Source organism: Carassius gibelio, chromosome A19, assembly GCF_023724105.1.
Source record: "Carassius gibelio isolate Cgi1373 ecotype wild population from Czech Republic chromosome A19, carGib1.2-hapl.c, whole genome shotgun sequence".
In the NCBI taxonomy this organism is placed as follows: Eukaryota; Metazoa; Chordata; class Actinopteri; order Cypriniformes; family Cyprinidae; genus Carassius; species Carassius gibelio.
In genome coordinates, this window is record NC_068389.1 from 22,568,702 (window position 1) to 22,591,328 (window position 22,627).

A 22,627-nucleotide genomic window follows, 5' to 3' on the forward strand; every position below is an offset into this window, starting at 1 on the left:
ATGGCACATAAATAGGACAGAAAATACATTATTTAAAAGTTAAGTGTCAGCATTTTTTTTTTTTTTTTTTTTTTTATGAAGGACATCAGTACTTTTATTTAACAAGGATACATTACATATATTCTTATTTCTAATGTCAAATGTGACAGTAAATACATTTATCATTTTTAAAAATAGTTCTATTTAAACTAAATCCTGTTCTTTGAACTTTATAGGATCCTAAAAAATAATTATCACAGTTTTCACAAAAAGATTATTCAACACAAATGTTTTCAACATTGATCATAATATGAAATGTCTAATAATAATAATTAATAGCGATTATAAAACATTTAACATGAAAACCGTTTAGTGTGTTCATCATAGGGGATTGGAACGCTAATGTAGGAAGTCAAAAGATAGCCAGAATAACAAATGATGCAGGGCTAAGACTAATAATTCAGGCTTAAATTGAAAAGGTAGGGAAAAGCATTCTGCCATTCAGATATGACCTAAATCATATCCATTATGGATATACAGTGGAGGTGAAGAATAGATTTCAGGGATTAGATCAGAGCCTGAAGAACTGTGAATTGAAATTTGTGACATTGTACATTGTACCAAGAAAAAGAAATGCAAAAAAGCAAAGTGGCTGTCTGATAAGGCTTTACAGGAAGGAAGGAAAGGAGGAAAGTGAAAGGCAAGTGAGAAAGGGAAAGATATACCCAACTTAATGCAGATTTCTAGAGAATAGAAATAAGGAGAGATAGGATAGCATTCTTAAACAAAGGATGCAAAGAAATAGAGGAAAACAGAGAATGGGAAAGACTAGAGATCTCTTTAAGGAAATTGGAGTCAATTGAACATGTCGTGCAAAGATATGCATGATATAAGTCAAAAATGGTAGGGACCTAACAGAAGCAGAAAGAAAAGAGCAGGTGGCAAGAAAACACAGAAGAACTATACAAGATTTTAATATCCCTGATAACCATGATGGTTTGGTCACTGACCTTGAGCCACACATCCTTTAGTGTGAAGTCAAGTGGGCCTTAGGAAGTATTTCTAACAACAAAGCTAGTTGTATTCCAGATGAGCTATTTAAAATCCTAAAAGTGTGAATGTGCTGCACACAATATGCCAGCAAATTTGGAAAACTCAACAGTGGCCACTGGATTGGAAAAGTTTATATTCCAATCCCGAAGAAGGACAGTGCCAAATAATGTTCAAGTTACGGCACAATTGCGGTTTCGCACGCTAGCAAAGTTTATGCTCAAATTCCTGTAATACAGACTTCAGCAGTATGTGAACCAAAAACTACCAGAAGTACAAGCTGGGTTTCGAAGAGGCAGATGGACTACAGATCAAATTGGCAACATTCAGTGTATTGTCGATAAAGCAACACAGTTCCAGAATAAACATTTATTTCTGCTTCATTGACTATGCTAAATCCTTTGAATGTATGCGTGTGGATCACAAAACCACCTAAACTGTCTCCTGAGAAACCTATACGTGGGTCAAGAAACAATAGTTAGTAATGGACATAAAACATCTAACTTGTTCAAAACTGAGCAAGAATAACATCAAAAAGGCTTTATATTGTCTCCCTACTTATTTGACTTAAATGCAGAGTACATCATGCAAAATGCTGGGATGGATGAATCACAAACTGGAATTAAGATTGCAAGGAGAAATCCTCAGATATGCAGAAGATACCAAATCATATTAAAATGATTTCTTCAGAATCATGCGAGAATGACTGTTTTAATGGCTTCTAAAAATTTAGCTTTGTCATCTGCAGTAAAAAATTATTTTAAATTGTATCAGTATTTCACAATACTATGGTTTTTACTGTATTTTTTACTGCAGTCATGGTGAGCAAAAGGGACTTCTTTCCATCTTCAATCTTACCGACCCCAAAGAGTTGACTATTAAAAAACAGATAAGTGCACAAACAAATTATATCGGACTACATAATAATTTATTTTTAACTTTTAAAAATCTATAATTTTATGCATTTTATTCTCTTATCCTTTTTCATTTTATTTTTATTTTCTCATGATAGTTTGTGCATTTTATTTGTTCTTATTCTTTAAATTCTTTAATTTCTTAATGTTTTTTAAAAATATATAATTTATATGATTGTTTCAGTGAAGCATTAAAGCACTGTGAAAGGCTATGAATCAGCAATTACTTAACAGAGACTTAGCACACACAGAAGAACAAAGTCTGAGAGTTCAGCATCTGTATTGTATTTGGATGAACCATTTCACACAAGGCAGTAAATCTCTGGTGTTTCTTTGTAAGGATGTGAACATTATCACCCTGCTGGAGGAGGAAGAAAAACACATTGTAGTACCACAAACATTGAGAAGATCTCACAGGTATCAGGCTGCTTACAACTGCTTGAATAAAACAAAACCTTCTGATTGATGTTCCACTTTTCTGCTACACCAAAGAAACAGTAATCAATATCAGATGCTTTCGTAAGTGACCTGAAGTTGTAGAAAATTTTATATATTTGTGTCTTATTTTTATCTTTTTTTTTTCAGTTGTACCTTTAGCATTGTGCCACTCTGGAGGTGTAAGAAATCACAGCTCTTCCACGTATGATGCAAGCCAAGATCAAGAAATGTTCTCACATCCTCCTCTCACGCTTTCAGTCCTCAAGCAAGACTAATCCCCACTGAACTCCCAGAATTCCTCATATTCCAGGATCCCCCGGCCCGGTAAAGCCCACATGTGCGCACACACATAGCATCTCTCAAGTGGCACTAATCCTCCTCTTCTCCCGGTTTCATCTCTCTTCTCGCCTCTCCTGTTTTTCTGATCTGTCACTACCAGAGCAAAACTAATCTTGCCCCCATCCACTTCCTGTGTTGCACATCAGTCCCTCTCTTCACCCTTATCTCTCTATTTCCCTCTTCCTCTCCTCTGCTCTCACAGTATGAATGATACTCCAGACACTGTGATAGCTTCAGAGAGACATTCTCCTCAATTGAGTCATACATTTCCATTTCCAAAAAACTTAAAAGAAACAGTTCACGTATGAAAGCATTCACTTTAATACTTATAGATGTATGTTAATCCTTCACATGCATGACACTGTTGACCTAAACAGCTTATGAACCTTTCATGCATTTGTCATCTTTGGTTAAACATCAAAATAAATTCAAAATGTGATTGTTTTCAATGACGTTGATTTTTGGCATATAGTAAGGGTGCATACAACTTTTTAGACAAAACAAATGCTTTTGTTGGTATTGCAACAGCCAAAGATGTCTGTCTTTCACATGTTGAGAAAAAATAAAAATGCATAACCATATATAGATATTGAGAGCAGTAAAAAAGCTCTTTTCAAATATTAATTTTGTAAGTAATAAAAATAAATATATTATGAAAAATATTTAAACCACAAAGTGACCCGATAATACCAAAATAATAGTTTTAATATTTGAATCACACAAAGATTGGGTAAAAATGGAATTGCAAAAATTTGAATAATTAAATTATTAAATAAAAAAAATGAATTCTATTTTACAGTTTTATGTTTTTATTTGCTGTATTATTTCACAGTAATCTTTATATGAACAGTAACAACTTTATATGGTGAAACAGTATTACAATTTAAAATAGCTCTTTAATTTATTCATGTTATGGCAAAGATACATTTTTAGCAGCCATTACTCCAGTCTTCAGGATCTCATGATGTTTCATATATCTTTTCTAATATGCTGATTTGCTGCCCAAGAAATGTTTCTTATTATTATTAATACTGAGAACAGTTGTGATGCTTACTATTTTTGTGGAAACTGTAATGCATTTTTTTTCAAGATTCAAAAGAACAGCAATGATTTGAAATAGAAGTATTTGGTAACACTATATATGTCTTTACTGTCACTTTTGATTAATTGAATGCATCCAGGAAAAAAAAAAAATATATATATATATATATTATTCTTTTATATATATATATATATATATATATATATATATATATATATATAATTTTTTTATAATATGAATAATTGTATTTATTTGTATTTTATTTATATAATTAATGTATGATAATGTATAATGTAATGTAACAATTTCCTTGATTTTTTTGCTTTATTGTGTTATAAATAGCCAACCAACCAAATAAATAAAACATGCCCTGAAAATGACTTGTGCAGTGGTGCAGTGCAGCAGCAACCAAAAGGTTCAGCTACCGTTCATCAAGACAGTGACTTATTGACCTCCATCAATTTAATAGTGGCCTACTTTTTTTTCTTTTAAATACCACGCTTTCCTGTTCCTGCAGTCTCAATCAATCACAGCATGATTTCAAACCATCTGATCCCTTCTAATAACTCGTCTGACCATATGATCCCTCTGCCTTTTATGATCTCGTCTAATAGCATGTCTGTCCTCTCACTAATCACATGTGTTTTTTATATATCTGCGAAACCACATTTTCCCCTTTTTCCTCCTCCTTTTCTCTCTAATGTTCTCTGAAGCTCTTCTTCTCTCCCACTTTTCTTCTTTTGTGTCTGAGGCTCTCTGACAGGCCGCTGCAAACGATGCTGGACCACAAGAGCTGCTTGTCAGCATCCATCTCTATAGCGAAAGTGGATATCGAAGCTGGCCACATAATTACAGTCTTATCTTAGACATTCACGGCCACTCATACGCTGACAACAAATGAAAAGGCCCCAATTAAGCAATTATCTTTAAAGGTGCTGCCTAATGTAGTCATCTGAGCAACAAAGAGAGAATGAGAAGACTCACTCACTGCTGCCGTGCCTATTAACTTACAGTAGTAGAGCTAAGATGGGATTTTTTAATGAACAGATAAAGGGGATAGACAGCCAAACCTCAGAATCTGACAAATCTGTCAGGAGAGACACTAAATAGAGGATACTAATATAGAGAGCACACACACATGCTCTGGTACAAAACCAAGTTAGCTGCCCTATGGTCTACAACCACAGTTGACTACAGTAAGTGCATTTAAAGGGTCGGTGACACAGCAGGCATTTGTGTGTGTGTGTGTTTTGTTTTGTTTTTTTTACTGCACGAGTACAATGTAATGGAACAAAAGAAGCAGGTGTTTTGAGATACTGGTAAATATCAAAAAAATCTTACACCACATTTTAGATCATGGCACACCTAATTTGTAATGCTGAAATAATTCTTTAAACATAAAAATATACTGCACAACAAAATATGTGTAAAAGAAGCAGTTTTCAATTATTAATTCTGTAAATTTTAATCACACAGTACAGAGTATATTTCTATACTATTATCACAAAAATATTGCATAAAAAATATTTGAATTCTGTAATTATAAAATAAAAATACTATTACAATTTTAAAATAATCTTAAAAATCACACATACATATACATTTTTAATTATTTGATTAATTTTGTGAATTATATTTTTAAAGATATTTTAACCGTACCCAGACAATCTCAAAATAAATATCTTTTTTTTTAAATAATGATTTTAATCATACAAATATCGGCTAAAATAATGGATAATTTAGTTATTCTAAAATAATTGCATTTCAATAATTGAATAATTAATAACCAAATTACCATTTTTGATTACATTTAAATAAAAATTGTTACAATTGTGTGTTTGCTAGCGTAGAAATAAAGTGCTCGAGGAGGGTCTTAAAACCAACGTCGATGGAGATAACAATATACAACACTACTACATTAACATATTAACTAACATCAACTAACATCACATAACTACATCAGGAAACAACAATCACGGACAAGGAAGAACTGAACAGACAGGGTATTTGATCACAGGAATTAACCAGAGAACTGGAGACAGGTGGAGATCAATCAATTAACAAAACAAGAACAGGAAAAAGACCAAATAAGGAAACAAAGTTCATGAACATAACAATTTTATTAAACAAATACTAATACTAAATATTAATCATTAAAATAAAATGTGTATTTATATTTTTAAATTGATATGTTATTAAAAAATTAGGTAAAATAATATTTTTTGGATTATTTTATTATTACTTTTTCCTTGAAAATAAATTATAATTATTAACCATGAAGTATTTCAGCCTGTACCCATCCAGCTGCTAATCGATTTGTGCCAGTCTATTGATGGCCAAACCACCTGAAAAGCCCGTGATTTATATTTTTCAAAATAAAAATGTTTAAAAACTTGATTTTTAGCATATAGTAAGGGAAGTATTAACACAGAAGTATTTCCAATAAATCTTTAGCAATGAATTTTATCAGGATTGCCTTTCTCTACGAATGATACATGCCATGCTGTCATTGAATTTGACCGGAACATATTTTAAAATGCAGAATAATTTCCTTTTTGCAATATAAAGTAGGCAGCACACTAAATTTCAAACAGACCTGCAATTACAGGCAAAAACTGTGCAGTGATAGACACGTGTGATCAAATGTAAAGATGCAGACAGTCAATTGAAAGGATGCCATTAAGCTCAAATTCAGACAAACAAAGCCACCCGTTATTCTTGGCTCACGTCCCTGTATCTGACAGCAGCTAGACACTAAATAGTTGTTGTTTTTTGTTGTTTTCTCTTTGCTCTTCCTCACCCCATCTTCCACTTCCTCCCTGCTGCTAGTCATTATAGACTTTTTCTCTTTAATTGATCCTCTCTTCTTTATCATGTCTTTCTGTCCGCTGAGTGTCTCTTCTAATGGTCAACTGCCCCACTATAAATAACAACAGAATAAAGTTACAATGAAAAAACTCTTAAAAGGTCCTAATATATGACTTGGTTTTCTTTATGGAAATTATTTTTATTACTGGGGTAAAATGTGATCTGGTCACACCTCCAGACACTTGAAAATTTGCTGCTGAAAATTATTCAGCTTTACCATAACAGTAATAAATTACATACTATATTGAAATATAATTGTTTTGAAGTGTAATAACATTTCACGATGTTACTGTTTTTACTGTATTTTAAATAAAGCAAACCTTGATGAGCATAAGACCCCAAATTTTGAACTGTAAACTTTTGACTCCCCACTGGAGTCATTTATCATGCTTCCTTGATTTAATTTTCAGTTTATTAGACCTATAGAGCTCAGTTTAATAACATGTATATAGTACATGCTGTGTACAGTCACCTCAGGTAGTTCATTAGCACTTTCTGGTTAATTATCCTCAGTGTGGCAGCAGACGTGTGACAGTCTGAAGAAGACGATTCAATATAAACACCACATGCACATTTAAAGCTGATCAATAGAGTGGGCTCCAAGTCCTTCCTGGTGTCACATCGAGGCCAGTGAAAACTGTGCCGTCTCCTGGATCAATACAGACTCAACTCCATTTAAACACCTTTTTTAACCCACCGTCACGGTGTGATGCAGCCATTTGTGGAAATGAAATGACTTCTAGCAGGAGGGGCACCTTGTTTGACATAAAGAATGGCTGACCCCTTCGATTAATCGGAGTGAGATATTGTGTTTTAAGAAGGGCTTAATGACGATCCCTTTGAAAGGAAATCTGAAACTTAATGTGAAGTGCTAATCAATAGATGTATTCACTGTCTAGAGAGAGACATTTACTTTGTAGTATCCATTACTCTGACCATGGGCTTATGGGTCTTTTGTGATTCTTATCAGCAAAAAAGCCTCTTAAAGCAAAAAGGGGAAGATCAGAGTACTTATACATCCATTTGCTCCACATTTAGTTTATAATATAAATTAAATTCAGCGACAAACATTAGGGGGCAATATATATATATCTGATGTAATAAAGCCACTCCCCCTTCATTTCTTGCTCCAAATAAAAAAAGTTTACATTTGAAAGAATTTTAAAGACAAAATATACCTTTTTTTTTCCTGCTAATTATTTATTATATTTATATTATATGAATTATAATTATTTAGAATTCATTCAATATTCATATAATCATTATATTAATTAGCAATTGATATTAAACTTTTAATATTATTGTTAATATTAATATTAATATTAAAACTTGTGTGATATTCCTTTAAAATAATGTTTTAGTATATCTTTTTTTAAGTATATTTTACTAAGCAATTTCTTACATAATTTCTTTGAGCTAGACCAAACTTTTATTTTGGTGGGTTGTAACCAGAGTTTCTGTGTTTTTTAATTAAATATTATTATTAGCTATTAAGCCTACTTGACGTATGCTCTACTGTGCAATAGTAGGCCTACTATAGTTCTGTTTGAATTTCTTCAAGTTATACCGAAATTGTATTTTGACAGGTTGTCGTAAAAATATTGCCGTTTCTGTTAGTCTGTGTATACGATACGAATGAATGACGATAGTTTTATCAAATGAAATGGTGAAATCCTCTCATAGCACACTGACGTGCACATGTGTAGCCTACATCATGTGTCAGTATAGTGAAGAGCTGAAAACACCACGCGCGCTTCAGTGTGTGTGTGTGTGTGTGTATGTGTCTCTTCCCAGAGACGTGTATAACAGCACTTTCAGGGTCGCTGCTGGCCAAATGGGTGCCCTAAGCAGGATTGTACTGTTGTGCCCAAATATTGAGCTTCAAATTTGCGTTTGAGCCCATGTGAAAGAGTAGCATAATTTACATATGATTTACAGATTATTTTAATAAATATCAAACATTTAATTCATTATAGCTGACACCTACATGACAAATTACAGTTGTTTTTATGACTGTAAGTCATTCTCCTCAAATGCTACTGACGTTAGAAAAGTTTATACCAATATCGCATGTAACTTTAGAGACGGACCCTAAATTTGAGACTCTCGAACGTACAATGTCAAGCCAACTTTATGTCTGTTTTTTTTTTGTTGTTTTTTTTTACTTTTATTTTTCTTTTCTCTTTGCTGGATTGGATTCATCAATTCAATTATGAACATTCAGCAGCAAACATGAGGTGCGAGCGGTCGCGAGCGCGTATGGGAGAATGGAGGAAGTTGTTTTTTTTTTCTTCTTCTTTTTTTGGAGCAACTGGGATGGTGCCCCCTCTGGGAGTTGGTGCCCTAGGCAGATTGAGTCAGTGCGGGAGTTCGGAGCAGGATCGCAAATCATTTGAGTCATTTCGCGAGTTCAAAGCGGGTTTGCGAATCATTTGAATCAGTTCGGGAGTTAGTAGCGGGATCGCGAATCATTTGAGTCAGTTATGGGGATCGCGAATCATTTGGGTCAGTTTGGGAGTTCGGAGCGGGATCGCGAATCATTTGAGTCAGTTCGCGAGTTCAAAGCGGGTTCGCGAATCATTTGAGTCAGTTATGGGGATCGCGAATCATTTGAGTCAGTTTGGGAGTTCGGAGCGGGATCGCGAATCATTTGAGTCAGTTTGGGAGTTCGGAGCGGGATCGCGAATCATTTGAGTCAGTTTGGGAGTACGGAGCGGCTTCGCGGATCATTTGAATCAATTCGAGAGTTCGGAGCGGGATCGCGAATCATTTGAGCCAGTTTGGGGATCGCAAATCATTTGAATCAGTTCGGGAGTTCGGAGCGGCTTCGCGGATCATTTGAATCAATTCGAGAGTTCGGAGCGGGTTCGTGAATCATTTGAGTCAGTTCGGGAGTTCAGAGCAGGATCGCGAATCATTTGAATCAGTTCGGGAGTTCGGAGCGGCTTCGCGGATCATTTGAATCAATTCGAGAGTTCGGAGCGGCTTCGCGGATCATTTGAATCAATTCGAGAGTTCGGAGCGGGTTCACGAATCATTTGAGTCAGTTCGGGAGTTCAAAGCATATGCCACCCTATGCCACCCCGGTAGATCCGCCCCTGATTTGCTGCAAATGTCACACTGTAGTTAAGAGTTTGCAAAGTTTATATTGAGCATTGTGAGCCAACTGAACCTGATCTGATAAACTCTAGTTTGTTCAGCTTCACGCAACAGGGCACTGGTGACAGGCTTCAAGATCAATGAACAGCAGTCCAGGAGGCCTTATGTATTTTTTTATTTTTCATCAGCAGCACACTTGTATAATGGCTTGACACTTTCATCCCAGAGGTAAACTCCAGGGGAAATGATCAAATCAAAAATGTCTCACAGCAGTCAAATGTTTGTTTTGTGAGGTTAGGCTGCCCTCTAATGGAGAAACAAGAGCCTATACCTTGAGTCTGCATTCAGTCACAGCCCAGCCAAGATGCACAAAGGCTCATTTTCATTCAGCTTTATTTAGATTTATGTTTAAGTTCTCTGTTTTCTCCTGCTTTAAAATATTAGTAAAAGTTACATTCAGCCAAGTATTGGGACCCATACTCAGAATTCATGCTCTGCATTTAACCCATCCAAAGTGCACACACACACACAGAGCAGTGGGCAGCCATTTATGCTATATGGTTTGGGGTTTGGTGTTGATTATCATCATGTGGACTTTACACAGTTTCATTAAAGTGTTTCTCAGAGCAGTTAAATGCACCCGTTGTGGATTCTGTCATAGAGCATCTTTATATATTGAATTAGATCCTGAATGTTGTCTTTGTAGAAGGAAACTGGGATGCTGTCTGGTCTCAGAGTGTCTGACACTTGTAAAGCTGACACATTATCATCCTCACTGACTGTCTGTGAGCATTCTTCAAACAGTGATGAACCTGTCTTTTCTTTCAAAGCATAACTTTTTGCATTTAATCGTTGTGTATCTGATTGTGTGTCAGGATGTAATAAGCATTATGGAAGCACTGGTGTTTCCAAGGACACAGAACAATGGTCACATCTTTGAGTCTCTGATTTCACAACTTCAGACAGGCCACATACAGTACATTCTCCCAGAAAGAAGATTTGGTTTGGTTTGTAAGTCAAGGTGACTATTTAGTTGGTAAGTTCTTCTTCTGGCTATCCAGACGATAGTTGTTGTTATTTTCAAACAAGTTAAAATCAGCACTGCTAGCATTTCACATTTCACATTTCATGAACTCACTGACTAAACATTTAACTTAACATATCTTTAATGTTTGACAGAAAGAAATCAAAATATGTGTTAAAATGTGATAACAGGTAAACAAGGTTTATAGTTAAAAGATAAATAAATAAATGCAAATATAACTGGAGGTAATTGTTTGCATTCTATGCTAACAGAATTACCAGAAGGTGTCACTATATGACATCCAAAATAACTGGGATGGGAGCCAGCAAAAACATATGGGTGTATCTTTATTTTGATCATAAAATACAGTAAATTCACTAGTGTAAGATTAGTTATCTAAAAATCCTGCACTGGAAAGAAGGAGAAATCTTCTGTAATTCTGGTTTATTTTGAATGAAACATTGGAAAAGACATATGTACTGTAGTCTACAAAAAAAAAAAAATAATAATAATAATAAAAAATATACATATAAAATTAATATTTTAGATATTGCATCAGACAAGCATGCTAATCCCACTGCTGGGATATGACTGAAAACATGACAATTAATTTAGTAATGTCCAAGTGAAATAAATTATAAATTGATGATCAAAATCCCAAAATGTCCCAAGGTATTTCTGTCTCTGGCATCAGTGAGGGGGAAATCTCATTTGGATTCTCAAGCCCAGGACCTGCAGGTGGAGGAGGTTATTATGCAGAATATAACAAGGATGGTTAAAAAAGAGGTTTTCTATAGAGTTGGCTATTCAATAAGTGAAGACCACCATTATTGGGGTTTTCAACACAATTACAAAAAATTATAAAATGTCCTATACATACTCATGCCATAGGTATACAAGCACATTGTATTTGATCTAAGTATTCAACATTGCATTATTTTTGAAGTCAGCTTAATAAAATCAAAACCAAGGAAATCCCTGTATGTATGTCAGAAGCTCATCTATATCTGAAATATAATCCAATGAGTGCATTCACGTGACATCTATAACATCTGTATCACTCACCTCCTTGTTCTCTTAGTCGCTTCCGACCGAGTCTGTCAGCTGTGTAACTCAAATATTTTTTTATTTCATTTTCACACTCAGCCCTGTTTACACTTCGTTTGAATGCAGCATCTGAAAAAAGAAACTTGATTATAAAATAATTGGAAATTCTTACGCATTTGTTTTATAGAGCCTCATACTCACAGCTGTAAATAGCTTGTACATTATTTATGTCAAATTTGCCTCAGAGTTCTTTAAATACATTTTATTTATCTGCATTTGTTTTGATTTGAAAGTAAAGACAATTGCAGACAAAATACAAACATTCTTGATTCGTGGGAAGTGTTCATGCAGCGGTGAGTTTACCTCGGATCACATCTGTTAAACTAAGATGAGAGAAGGGTCTTTTTTCTCCTCTCCCCTGCCAGTTGAACTCCTTAGCCAGATCATCTGTTATAACTTGCTGCATAATATTCTTAATCACATCCTTGGGGCCAAAACCTCCAAGTCCTGACAAAAATTTTACCTGTGAAGAATTTTTTTTATATGTGATTCCAATACATTGCTTTTAAAGTCTCAAATATTTTGTATAATGACATCAAACTATACCGTTATAAATATTTATATACTTTAAGCATGATTTAAGCATTTCATAGAAAGATACTAAAATAATTTTGATTCAAATCAGAATATATATATATATATATATATATATATATATATATATATATATATATATATATACGTATATACAGTATCCCTTTAAATAAATGCTGTGTCGACTCACATATTTTTTCCGTGTTGTTGCGGTGCTGAGCTCTCTTTCACTCATGGCCATATCTTCAAAGGTTCCAAGAGGCAGTTTTAGGTTTGCTTTAATAGCTTTTGAAGGCACGCTTGTACTGCTGGGGGCTTCAGAAACTGTATTGTCTTTTAGTAGTTTCTTTAACATAGCATTGTTTTCCTGAACCGTGCTCTTGATGTCTCTCAGCATTTCGAGGAGCTCATCCAGGTCTGTTGTGTAAAATGAGGTGTGCTATAATTATAGAAAATAAAAAAATCATATTCTCATATTGATTATGTCAAATGAAGTTGACTCACCATCAGCTGTCATTCTGGATGTCGATGCAGGTGTTACTGCAGGAAGTGGTTGTAGATAATTATTTGACATTCCTTGAATTCTTTCAAGTCTTTGTCTTTTTAGCATTCCAGGGAATCCAGTGGCTAATAGATATGACCTTTATTTGAAAAATCTTTCAAAGTTCAATTTTTTTTTTTTGGGGGGGGGGGGGGGGGTAATGCAAGTCTGTTACTTACCGTTCTTTCTGTTCTTTGGTTTCTTTTTGCCCCTCTTTTGCCTTCTCAAAAGTGACTGCAATAGGATGAATATTATATTATTTTATTTGAAAATGTATTAGACAGTAAATAATTAAGTTGTTTTAAAATAGTGACCATTACCATGTTCTCCGTGAAAGCTAATGTTCAGTTTCTCCCATGGTTTCCCTCTTGTTTCAGGTTTAATTCTGTTCTGAACAGCTTCCATGCACTTGTCTGGTGATTTGAATGGGGGCCAGTAACATTGTTTCTTGTCTAGACTCAGCCAGTTTGTTGATGCCACCACCACCTCATCTGAGTCTTGCAGAGTAACAATTGCATACATGGTCTGCCTTGTGGGGAAAAAGAGAGAGATAGAAAAGGAACCAAAACAAGACAGTATTTAGCGCTGATTGAAAAATAAATATTATAAATTTTATAGTAAATTGGAAATATGGGGGGGGGGGGGTACTTATTTAGTAAGAAATTGATTCTTTCACAAATTAAAAATCATTAAAAGGTCAACATTTTAAATTTCATAGTTTACTGTACAGTTATTATTTTTCCGATGTCTAGAGTAGTTCCTAATGTGGAGCCCCTCCAACATTGCACATTTTGCATGTCATCTTAATCAAATGCACCAGATTCAAGTCGGCAGCTCATTAGTAGAGGCTATTAGTTTAAGACCTGAAATAGTTGTGACAGACAAAAGTCTGAAAATGTGGTCTTATGTAGGCTTCACATTAACAGTTTTGGTATGCACCTGGGTTGGTTTGATGGTTTGTTTGGTTAATGTGATCGCTGTTTTCTATACTAAGATGCACACCTGGGAATCATACATGAGTCTGGCTAAAAGGTTGTTTCTGATGTGAACACAATCGTACTACAGCATGGAAGTCAGCTGGTACTGATGACATATGAATTGATCAAACTGTGTATTTCAGTGTTTTCTCACTCACTTTCCTGGCAAGCGTGACTGATGCACTGCAAGCAGAGATCATTTATCACATTGAATTGAATACATTTAATACAGACTCACAAAATCAAAGTACTTTACTTTCAATGAAGAGTCTACATTTTTGCCAAGTAATTGCTTGTGATCTGTCAATAAACTTTGTGATCAATTACTTAATGGTGTTAATACCTGTAAATTCATCACCTTTCAGTAAAATGCTGTGATTCTTATGACACCGGCCATTTACATAATTCATGCAAATTCAAATATTATTATTTTTTGTTGTTGTTGTTTTTATGAATGTTTCCTGCTGTTTTGTTCACACTAATACAGGGGCAATTCTAGGGTGGGGCAAGGAGGTTTACTAATTTACTAACTAATTTGTAATGCTTATTAATTACCCTGCTGCTCAGTTGTGTTTTTTCCTGCAAAAAAAATATCTGCATGAAGAATGTCAGGTTTCAGGCCCCACCATAGCACAGAAACTGCACTTGTTAAAATTACAAATTACTTGCTTCTTGCGTCAGATCAAAGCTGCATCTCCTTGCTAGTTTTACTTGATCTTAGTGCTGTGTTTGACACCATAGATCATGACATACTCATAGATTGATTACAAAACTATACAGGAATTCAAGGGCAGGCTCTAACATGGTTTAGATCCTACCTGTCTGATCGCTACCACTTTGAATATTTAAATGGGGAGTAATCTCATCTATCACCAGTAAAATATGTAGTGCCACAAGGATCTGTCCTAGGTCCTCTGCTATTTTCAATATACATGTTGCCCCTTGGTAATATTATTAGAAAATACAGAATTAGTTTCCACTGTTATGCTGATGATACTCAACTATATATCTCAATGAGACCAGATGAAACTGGGTGTTATATAACACAGCAAATTGTCTTTTGAAAACCATTTTTACCATGTTACAAAAACAGCATTTTTCCATTTTAGAAACATTGCCAAGCTATGAAATATGTTGCCTGTTTCTGAAGCAGAGAGGCTAGTCCATGCGTTCATGACCTCTAGACTGGATTATTGTAATGCACTTGTCCTGCATCTTCAGTAAATAAGCTACAGATAATACAAAATGCAGAGGCTTGCCAGGTCAAGAAAATATGATCATATTACCCCAGTTTTCCAGTCTTTGCACTGGTTACATATTAAGTTCTGTATAAGTTAAAAATTATCATTACTTACCTATAAGGCCCTAAATGGTTTAGCTCCTGGGTTCCTAACTAACATACCACACTACAATCCATCATTGTATCTGATCAAAAGCGCATTATTATTCTTTAGCTTGGGTTAAACTGATTAATTTGACTTGGTTGGAACAGCAGCTACGCTAATTAGGTCTCTATTTGTTTCTCTTTTTTACCATGGGATTTATATCCCGTGGTAACTAGGATTTACACAAGCTCCAGTCTGGATCCAGAACACCTGAGAACAGATGATGCAAACCCTTCAGAGGACCTCAGATGATGCTAACCCTGATACAACAAACAGAACTAACAAATATTGCTACTTACTATGCAATCACATAATAATTTCTGTTTATAGTGTTCATCTTCTGGTTGACTACGTCTTGTATAAATTTTTCTGAAAATTTCTGTCATATGCAAATAAACTGACAGTCACCACATATAAACTACTACTAAATATTGTAGAAACACAATTTTCTGTAAAGTTGCTTTGCAATGATTTGTAGCGTAAAAAGCGCTATACAAATAAACTTGAATTGAATTTTTGGCAGACATTTTTATCTAGGCTGATTTAAATTATTTTCAAAATTTATCATTAATCTTCTCAATTTCCTAGGAATTGAACTCATGCCTCCAGTTTCATTCAATGCTATTTTCCCTTCCTTCTAAAAAAAATACCCCCCCCCCCCCCAAAAAAAAATACTTTGCAATTATTATTGTTATTATTATTATAGTTGTTTTTGTTCACTGTATGGTTTTAGCATTAATGTTGTGTTACACTTGCTAACAGACTGTAATCAAACAGACCATGTGACTGTTTCTACCTCAATTGCCACTCCCTGTTTAACCAGGTGGTTGTCTCGGATGAAAACATGAGCAGCTTATTTGATGCATGCATATCATTAAAATAATGTTACTTCTTGGAAATTAAGTGTCTTTGAAATATATCAAGAGTACCTTGGATATGATCTTATACCTGCTTCCGTTTTTTAATCTGATTTAGTTAATAAAGAGTTCCACTTGTACCACTGTTCCACATATTACATATATTCAACATTTTAAATCATACATTATAGTGTGGAAAAAAGCCATCTCCAAAAATGATAAACTGAAATAATAATTTTAATTATAAAACAACAGTTGTGTTTTTAAAGGTATAGCCCTTTTTTTAAAAAAATAGGTTTTGAATATTATATATACCCCATGTGAGTGCCTTGAATGTCTTGCTTGTATACAAATTCTAAGTTGAGCATAAAGTATAGTACAGAGAGATATAAAACTAAATGCTGATGCTGAATGCTCGTTAGATAAATTAGTAGTAATATGTATGTCTATAGTTTGTTTTGGAAAAGTAAGCTAAAAGAGAACAGAAAATATTTTTGACAAAATAAGTTCTGGAATTTTAGTTAACTTTAAACATCTTAATAATTTGAAGAGAACGTTACCTTTTATCTCTCAGGATAATGTCTGCAAGACAGGAAACTGCCGTCGATTCAACTGTTGTGTTGAGCAGAGTGAGATGTCTGACGTAAGAGCCGATTCACTTTCGGGGTGTGGACTTCTCAGAAAGTGAAAGCTAGGGAAATTAAAGAGAAAGTCTCCTTAGCACATTTTATATGACTTTTATACCTAATAAAATCAGTATCATACATATGTATAGGATGTTTTGTTTGTTTGCTTGTTTTGGAAGATGTTTAATTTCACACCACTCAGCTCCATTTTTAGGGACAGTATGGACATCATCAGCAGTAGTCATTTTATAAAATGCAAGGGTTAATAAGGAAACACAAGAGTTTGCATGTTGTTTGTTTTTAAAAGCTTGCCATTTCTCCTTAGGGAAACCAATGAAAATGAAGCATAGTCAATTTTGAATATAAGCAAAAGCTATGATATTTAATTACTGAATATTAATTTGATTACAAATATAAATATAGATGGGGGTCTGATGCTTAATGTTTTTCTAAGATTGTAAAGTGGTTAGAAATTACAAATATTTTTAAAAAAGATGTTTAGCTTAATGCTTTCATTTATTATTAATTACCCTTGTCAAAAATATTTTACTTAAAAGAGTCATGAATTGCACTTCTGCATTACAAAAATAGAAATATAAAAAAATTATAATAGGCTACTTTTTTAAAGCAGTCAATTTTGATAAGTAAACACTCACTGCTATGATTAACGGTTGTGCATAATAAAAAATAGATGTACTCTAAAAACTATATGGGTTATTTTTTTTTTTTTTTTAACTTATAAATATTCGGTACACTGTAAAAAATAAGTACATTAGGCTACGTCCAAACGAAGCCAGAGCTTTCCCTATCTTTTTCATAACAATATTGTACATACTTTCACTCTAATATACTTATACCTTAAGTAGCCTATATTAGATTATGGAATATAATACTTTTTACTTAAAGCATAGTTAAGCTAAAAATTAAAATTCTGTAATCATTTATTAACCCCTAAGTTGTTTGGAATTTTCATTTTTGGGTGAACTATTCCCAAGTTAATATTTAAATATGACTAGTAGTTTTTCCCCAATGTGGTGTTAATAGTTACTAAAAGTAGTTTACTAAAGTACCTCAATATTTCTTCTACTAAGTACTTTGTCATAGCTCTTAACAGTTTCTCTTTTTCTCTCTTTCCCAGTTTTCACTTCCCTGACTTGTGGCTGTTGGCTGCTCGCCCTGGAGTACTTCTCTTTTATTTACATGCCAATATAAGTACAGAATGTACTCAGGCTCATTTACAAATAAATTACACTACAAAAAAAAAATGAATACAAATTATTCATTTAATTTTTGCATCACAAAAATAAACTACAGAAATTAGTTTGTTTCCACCTCCATCTCCATTTCCCTTCTGTTGAACTACCTGATTATAGAATGTCACCTTTAAACTTATTTACATTTACATTTATTCATTTAGCAGACGCTTTTATCCAAAGCGACTTACAGATGAAGACAGTGGAACAACAAAAAGAGCAAATAACAAAAAGAGCAATAATATATAAGTACTATAACAAGTCTCAGTTAGGTTAACACAGTACACGTAGGATGGGTTTTTAACTAATATAATAAATTAAAAGAAAACAGATAGAATAAAAAAAAAAAAGAATAGAGCAAGCTAGTTAGAGGTCTTTACACATACACACACACATACATATACAATTGCATAGTAAATGAAAAGAAAATAGAATACAAAAAGATTAGAAAGGTAGTTAGATTTTTTAAAGAATAGAATTAGAATAGTGAGTGTTAAAGTTAGAGGGTCTAATAAAGATGGAAGAGATGGGTTTTAAGCCAAATCTTAAAGATGGCTAAGGTCATTCCGCCAGGAGGTAACATTTAATTTAAAAGTCTGTAAAAGTGACTTTGTGCTTTTTTGGGATGGCACAATCAAGCGACGTTGACGTTATTTAAAAGAATATTTAAAAGAACCCGCCAAATGGTGAGAAGCATGACAACAACAGATTTGATCTCCCACTGAGATCACCACAATTTTGCATCAGTTTTGTTGGTACATATTTTTAATGAATGTTACCATTCAAAAACGTTTAGAGGAGACTTATCATTGTATGTCCAAGAGAAAAACTGGTTATAGTTGTGATTTGACTTATTATTTTATTTTATTCTGAATCAAACAGTTGACTTTATGCTGAATCTTATGATTTTATTTGGTAGGTTTCATATCCATAAAAGTAAAATAAATAATTCTAAACCTTGTTTGAAGGTTTTTATGGTTGATGTACATTCATATATGGATTCTCTTCAGTTTATTGATAGTTTAAAAAAAATGTAAAGATACAAATGTATTTGAAAGAGCTGAATTTATTTGAAAAGTGATCTCATACTCCCTTTTGGATTATTGACATTTAGTTGCTGTTTTTTCTTTGTATCTGTAATGTAGACTTTAAACCGATTATTTTTGTTTATACATTTTTTTTATTTGGGTGTCTTGATATAACTTTATATTTTTCTGTGTTGTAGTTTCAGTTTGGGAGGGACGCAACTTTGGATTTATTGTGGCCATGACATAACTTGTTGGAACGTGATAATATATCGTGGCCTCGAGCTTCTATGTTGAGGGAAAGACATCCGTTGCTTGTGGCCACAACTTCTTATGTTGAGGGAATGACATATCTTTCCCGTGGCTATGAATTATGTTTAATGTTTATGAATAATGTTTAAACAAACCTGCTTGACCATAGCAATCTGGGATTATCGGAGATTGATTCATTCATATTTAATTTTTAGAAGTTATTACATCATTAAATTATTATATTAACCATTGGCATTGGCTACCTGTATTACATGCGATGGGCAGCATTCAAATGAAGTTTATCATGAATAAATGTTACGTTAATAAATAAAATGCATAATATAAAACATGCCTACAAGAAAACTTTTGTATCTATCGTTCAGTCTTGTAAGTCCATTAACTGATCATCTTTTTCCTGTAATATTTGTATATTATTATTATTATAGTGTTTCATTGAGGAATTATTAATTCACGTAGTTTCATTTGTAAACGAAAACACAACATGCTCATTTATCATCACACATGGGCATAAATACAATCATAAAGTCTACATTTTATTGGCTTAAATGTCAAGCATTTAGTCACAAAAATAAGTGATAGGCTAGCAAACACATGAATGTCTTTTCAAAAGTCATGAAAAGTTGAAATGTTTGCTGGTATATAAATCTGATCGCACAAACCACTTAAGGAGGTGGTCTGGGATGCATTCCAGATGAAACTGGACAAGTGTAAATGCATCTGGTTGTGCAAACCACATAAACAAATTTTACTCTTCCTAAAAAGTTAAAATAATAAACATGTGAGAGTGTGTTATAGTCTATATGGCATTATAGTCCGATGTGACAGCGCTAATGCAACACGCATTGCCACGGACAAGTAGCTGAGCATCCCTTCAGCAAGCCGACATGCAAACGGCCACAAATAAAACTGAGAATAAGATGCAGATGCTCAACACACAATCATCTTCATTAAAAGTATTGTGACTAACCTATCTTTCCAGTGCTTACGCTGCACGCTCTCTTACTGCGGGTTTTGTACTTGAAAAGAGCTGATAATAAATAAAATGCAGCACTTATCTTTTGATTTCGTTGACGTGAACTCAATTAAATTTAAATATAGTGCAGGAATTAAGATCGTATTTCTATCCGTTTTGTGGCCAAGTGTAAATGGAAATGTTTTAATAAATCAGATAGATATCTAATCAGCAAAAACACATTAAAATGACCAGGTGTACTGTAATCTGATAGGAAACAGGTGTGACTGTAATCAGTTCCTAGGTTGGGGATTATGGGAAATGGATTGTGAGAGGAGAAGGTGATGGAGACCTCTCGTGCTGAGCGGAAAGAATGATAGGGACTGGATTCACAACACTGTGCATTTGCCAGTAGTCACATGTTTGTCATCCACTAGAATTTGACTATTTTAAGACTTTATTTGTTTTAAAAAAAAAAGGCATATAATTAATTATATATATATATATATATATATATATATATATATATATATATATAATTACATTAACATTGATTAAAAATTATGAGTATTATACGCATTTTATGTCAAGACCCAATATTTGAAGTACAAAGTGGCTAGCTAGATTAGTATACATACTGTATTGTTCTTTACAAAATTAATGTCTAATGTGTAGGCAGTTAAGCTTAAGTGACCTATGAATAAATGTTCCAAAACTCAAATATAGTCAAAAGACATTCCGGTCACTGACTGGAAGCTACTGTCCAGCAGCATGGCAGAAGTCACATCTGAAGTCAAACCTGAAGGGGGAAGGAAGTATACAATGATCATTAAACAAATAAATCCAGGTTCCTTAACATAGAAGTATACTTTATCAAAACCATTAGGTAGAAAATCAGCCTAAAGAAAGTGAGACAATATTACATAATATTTATTACTTACCTACACAATCTCATGGTCTACTCCGACCGATTCGATCACATATGGACCACAAATAATTTTTAATTTCAGCATCACAGTCTATCCTCGTAACACTTTGTTTTAATGCAGCATCTGAAAGAGAAAACTTGTTGAAGAATTCATTGGAAATTTGTTGGATGTTAGTGCTTTAAACTCACAGCTGCTCTTGTACACTCTTAAGAAGACAAAACACATATATGTGGTGTAAGTGTTCGTTCAGCAGTGCTTACCTCTGATCACATCTGTTAAAATAAGCTTAGAGAAAGGCTTTTTATTTCCTCTCCCCTGCCAGTTAAACTTCGAGGCCAGATCATCTGTTAGGAGATGCTGCATTATATTCTTAATCACATCCTTTTGCCCAAAACCTCCAAGTCTTGACAAACATCTTACCTATAAAAAAATAAATACTATTTTATAACTTTTTATTAAGTGTTGTTAATGATTATTACATGTTTTGGAATTTAGATATATATAGACCACAAAATATCTATGTACAGTAGAGGAGAAATAATGAATCTGCATTAATATTATAATTGTGTATTTCATATCCATTTATTTTATTTATTTAATAAGTAAGTAGCCAAGGAATAATGTACAGCCATTATTGCAGAATAAACCCCTTACAGGAGCTACAGCTGAGAGGATATTTTGCTATAATGGCTGGCTGAGTGTACTTTATCCCTTTCTTTAAATGCTGTGTCGACTCACATATTTTTCGCGTGTTGTTGCATTCTTTTTGAGCATTCTTTCAATCCTGGCAACATCTTTAATGGTTTTAAGAGGCAGTTTTAGCTTTGTTTTAACATCTTTAGGAGGAATGCTGGTACTGCTAGGGACCTCAGAAACTGTATTGTCTTTTAATAGTTTCTTTAGCATAGCAGAGTTTTCCTGAACCGTGCTCTTGATGTCTCTCAGCATTTGGAGGAGCTCATCCTTGTCTGCTGTGTAAAATGAGTTCTGCAGTAAATACAAAAAAAGAAAAAACTTTTAAAACTGATTATGACAAAAGAAGTCGACTCACCATCAGCCGGCATTCTGGATGTAGATGCAGATGGTTCAGGAAGAAGTTGTTGTTTTAACATTTCTTGAGTGCATTCAAGTCGTTGTCTTTTTAGTATTCCAGGGAATCCAGTGGCTAATAGATAAGACCTTTATTTTAAAAGAAACAAAACTTTAACAAAACAGCACAAATGAATTATTTGGCCTTTTTATAAATAAAATCATCTGAACAACTTTTGTTTTTGGAAACAAAAGTGTCTGTTACTTACCGTTCTTTCTGTTCTTTGGTTTCTTTTTGCCCCTCTTTTGCCTTCTCAAAAGTGACTGCAGTAAGATGAATATTATATTATATTGTTTGAAAACTTATTGTTAAATTAAGTTGTTTT

The 22,627-nt window shown here is 33.7% G+C and overlaps 1 protein-coding gene across 6 annotated transcripts in view; it reads right to left on the bottom strand.

The window, feature by feature from the left end:
* Positions 1-11,083: 11,083 nt before the first annotated feature.
* The window catches only part of LOC127935156 (uncharacterized), a 34,390-nt gene continuing 22,846 nt past the window's right edge, over positions 11,084-22,627 (bottom strand). For 2 of the 6 annotated variants that reach the window (XM_052532771.1, XM_052532772.1), the window contains 6 exons: positions 13,115-13,169; positions 12,899-13,035; positions 12,585-12,811; positions 12,164-12,323; positions 11,819-11,929; positions 11,084-11,485 (listed from right to left, as the gene is read on the bottom strand). In XM_052532771.1, the coding sequence (XP_052388731.1) occupies positions 11,403-11,485; positions 11,819-11,929; positions 12,164-12,323; positions 12,585-12,811; positions 12,899-13,035; positions 13,115-13,169 (773 nt within the window). In that variant the 3' untranslated portion in view covers positions 11,084-11,402. Of the gene's footprint in view, positions 11,486-11,818; positions 11,930-12,163; positions 12,324-12,584; positions 12,812-12,898; positions 13,036-13,114; positions 13,170-13,255; positions 13,465-16,714; positions 16,846-21,228; positions 21,336-21,472; positions 21,515-22,627 lie in introns of those variants that run through there. The other 4 variants (XM_052532773.1, XM_052532770.1, XM_052532775.1 and 1 more) reach the window with 4 other exon arrangements.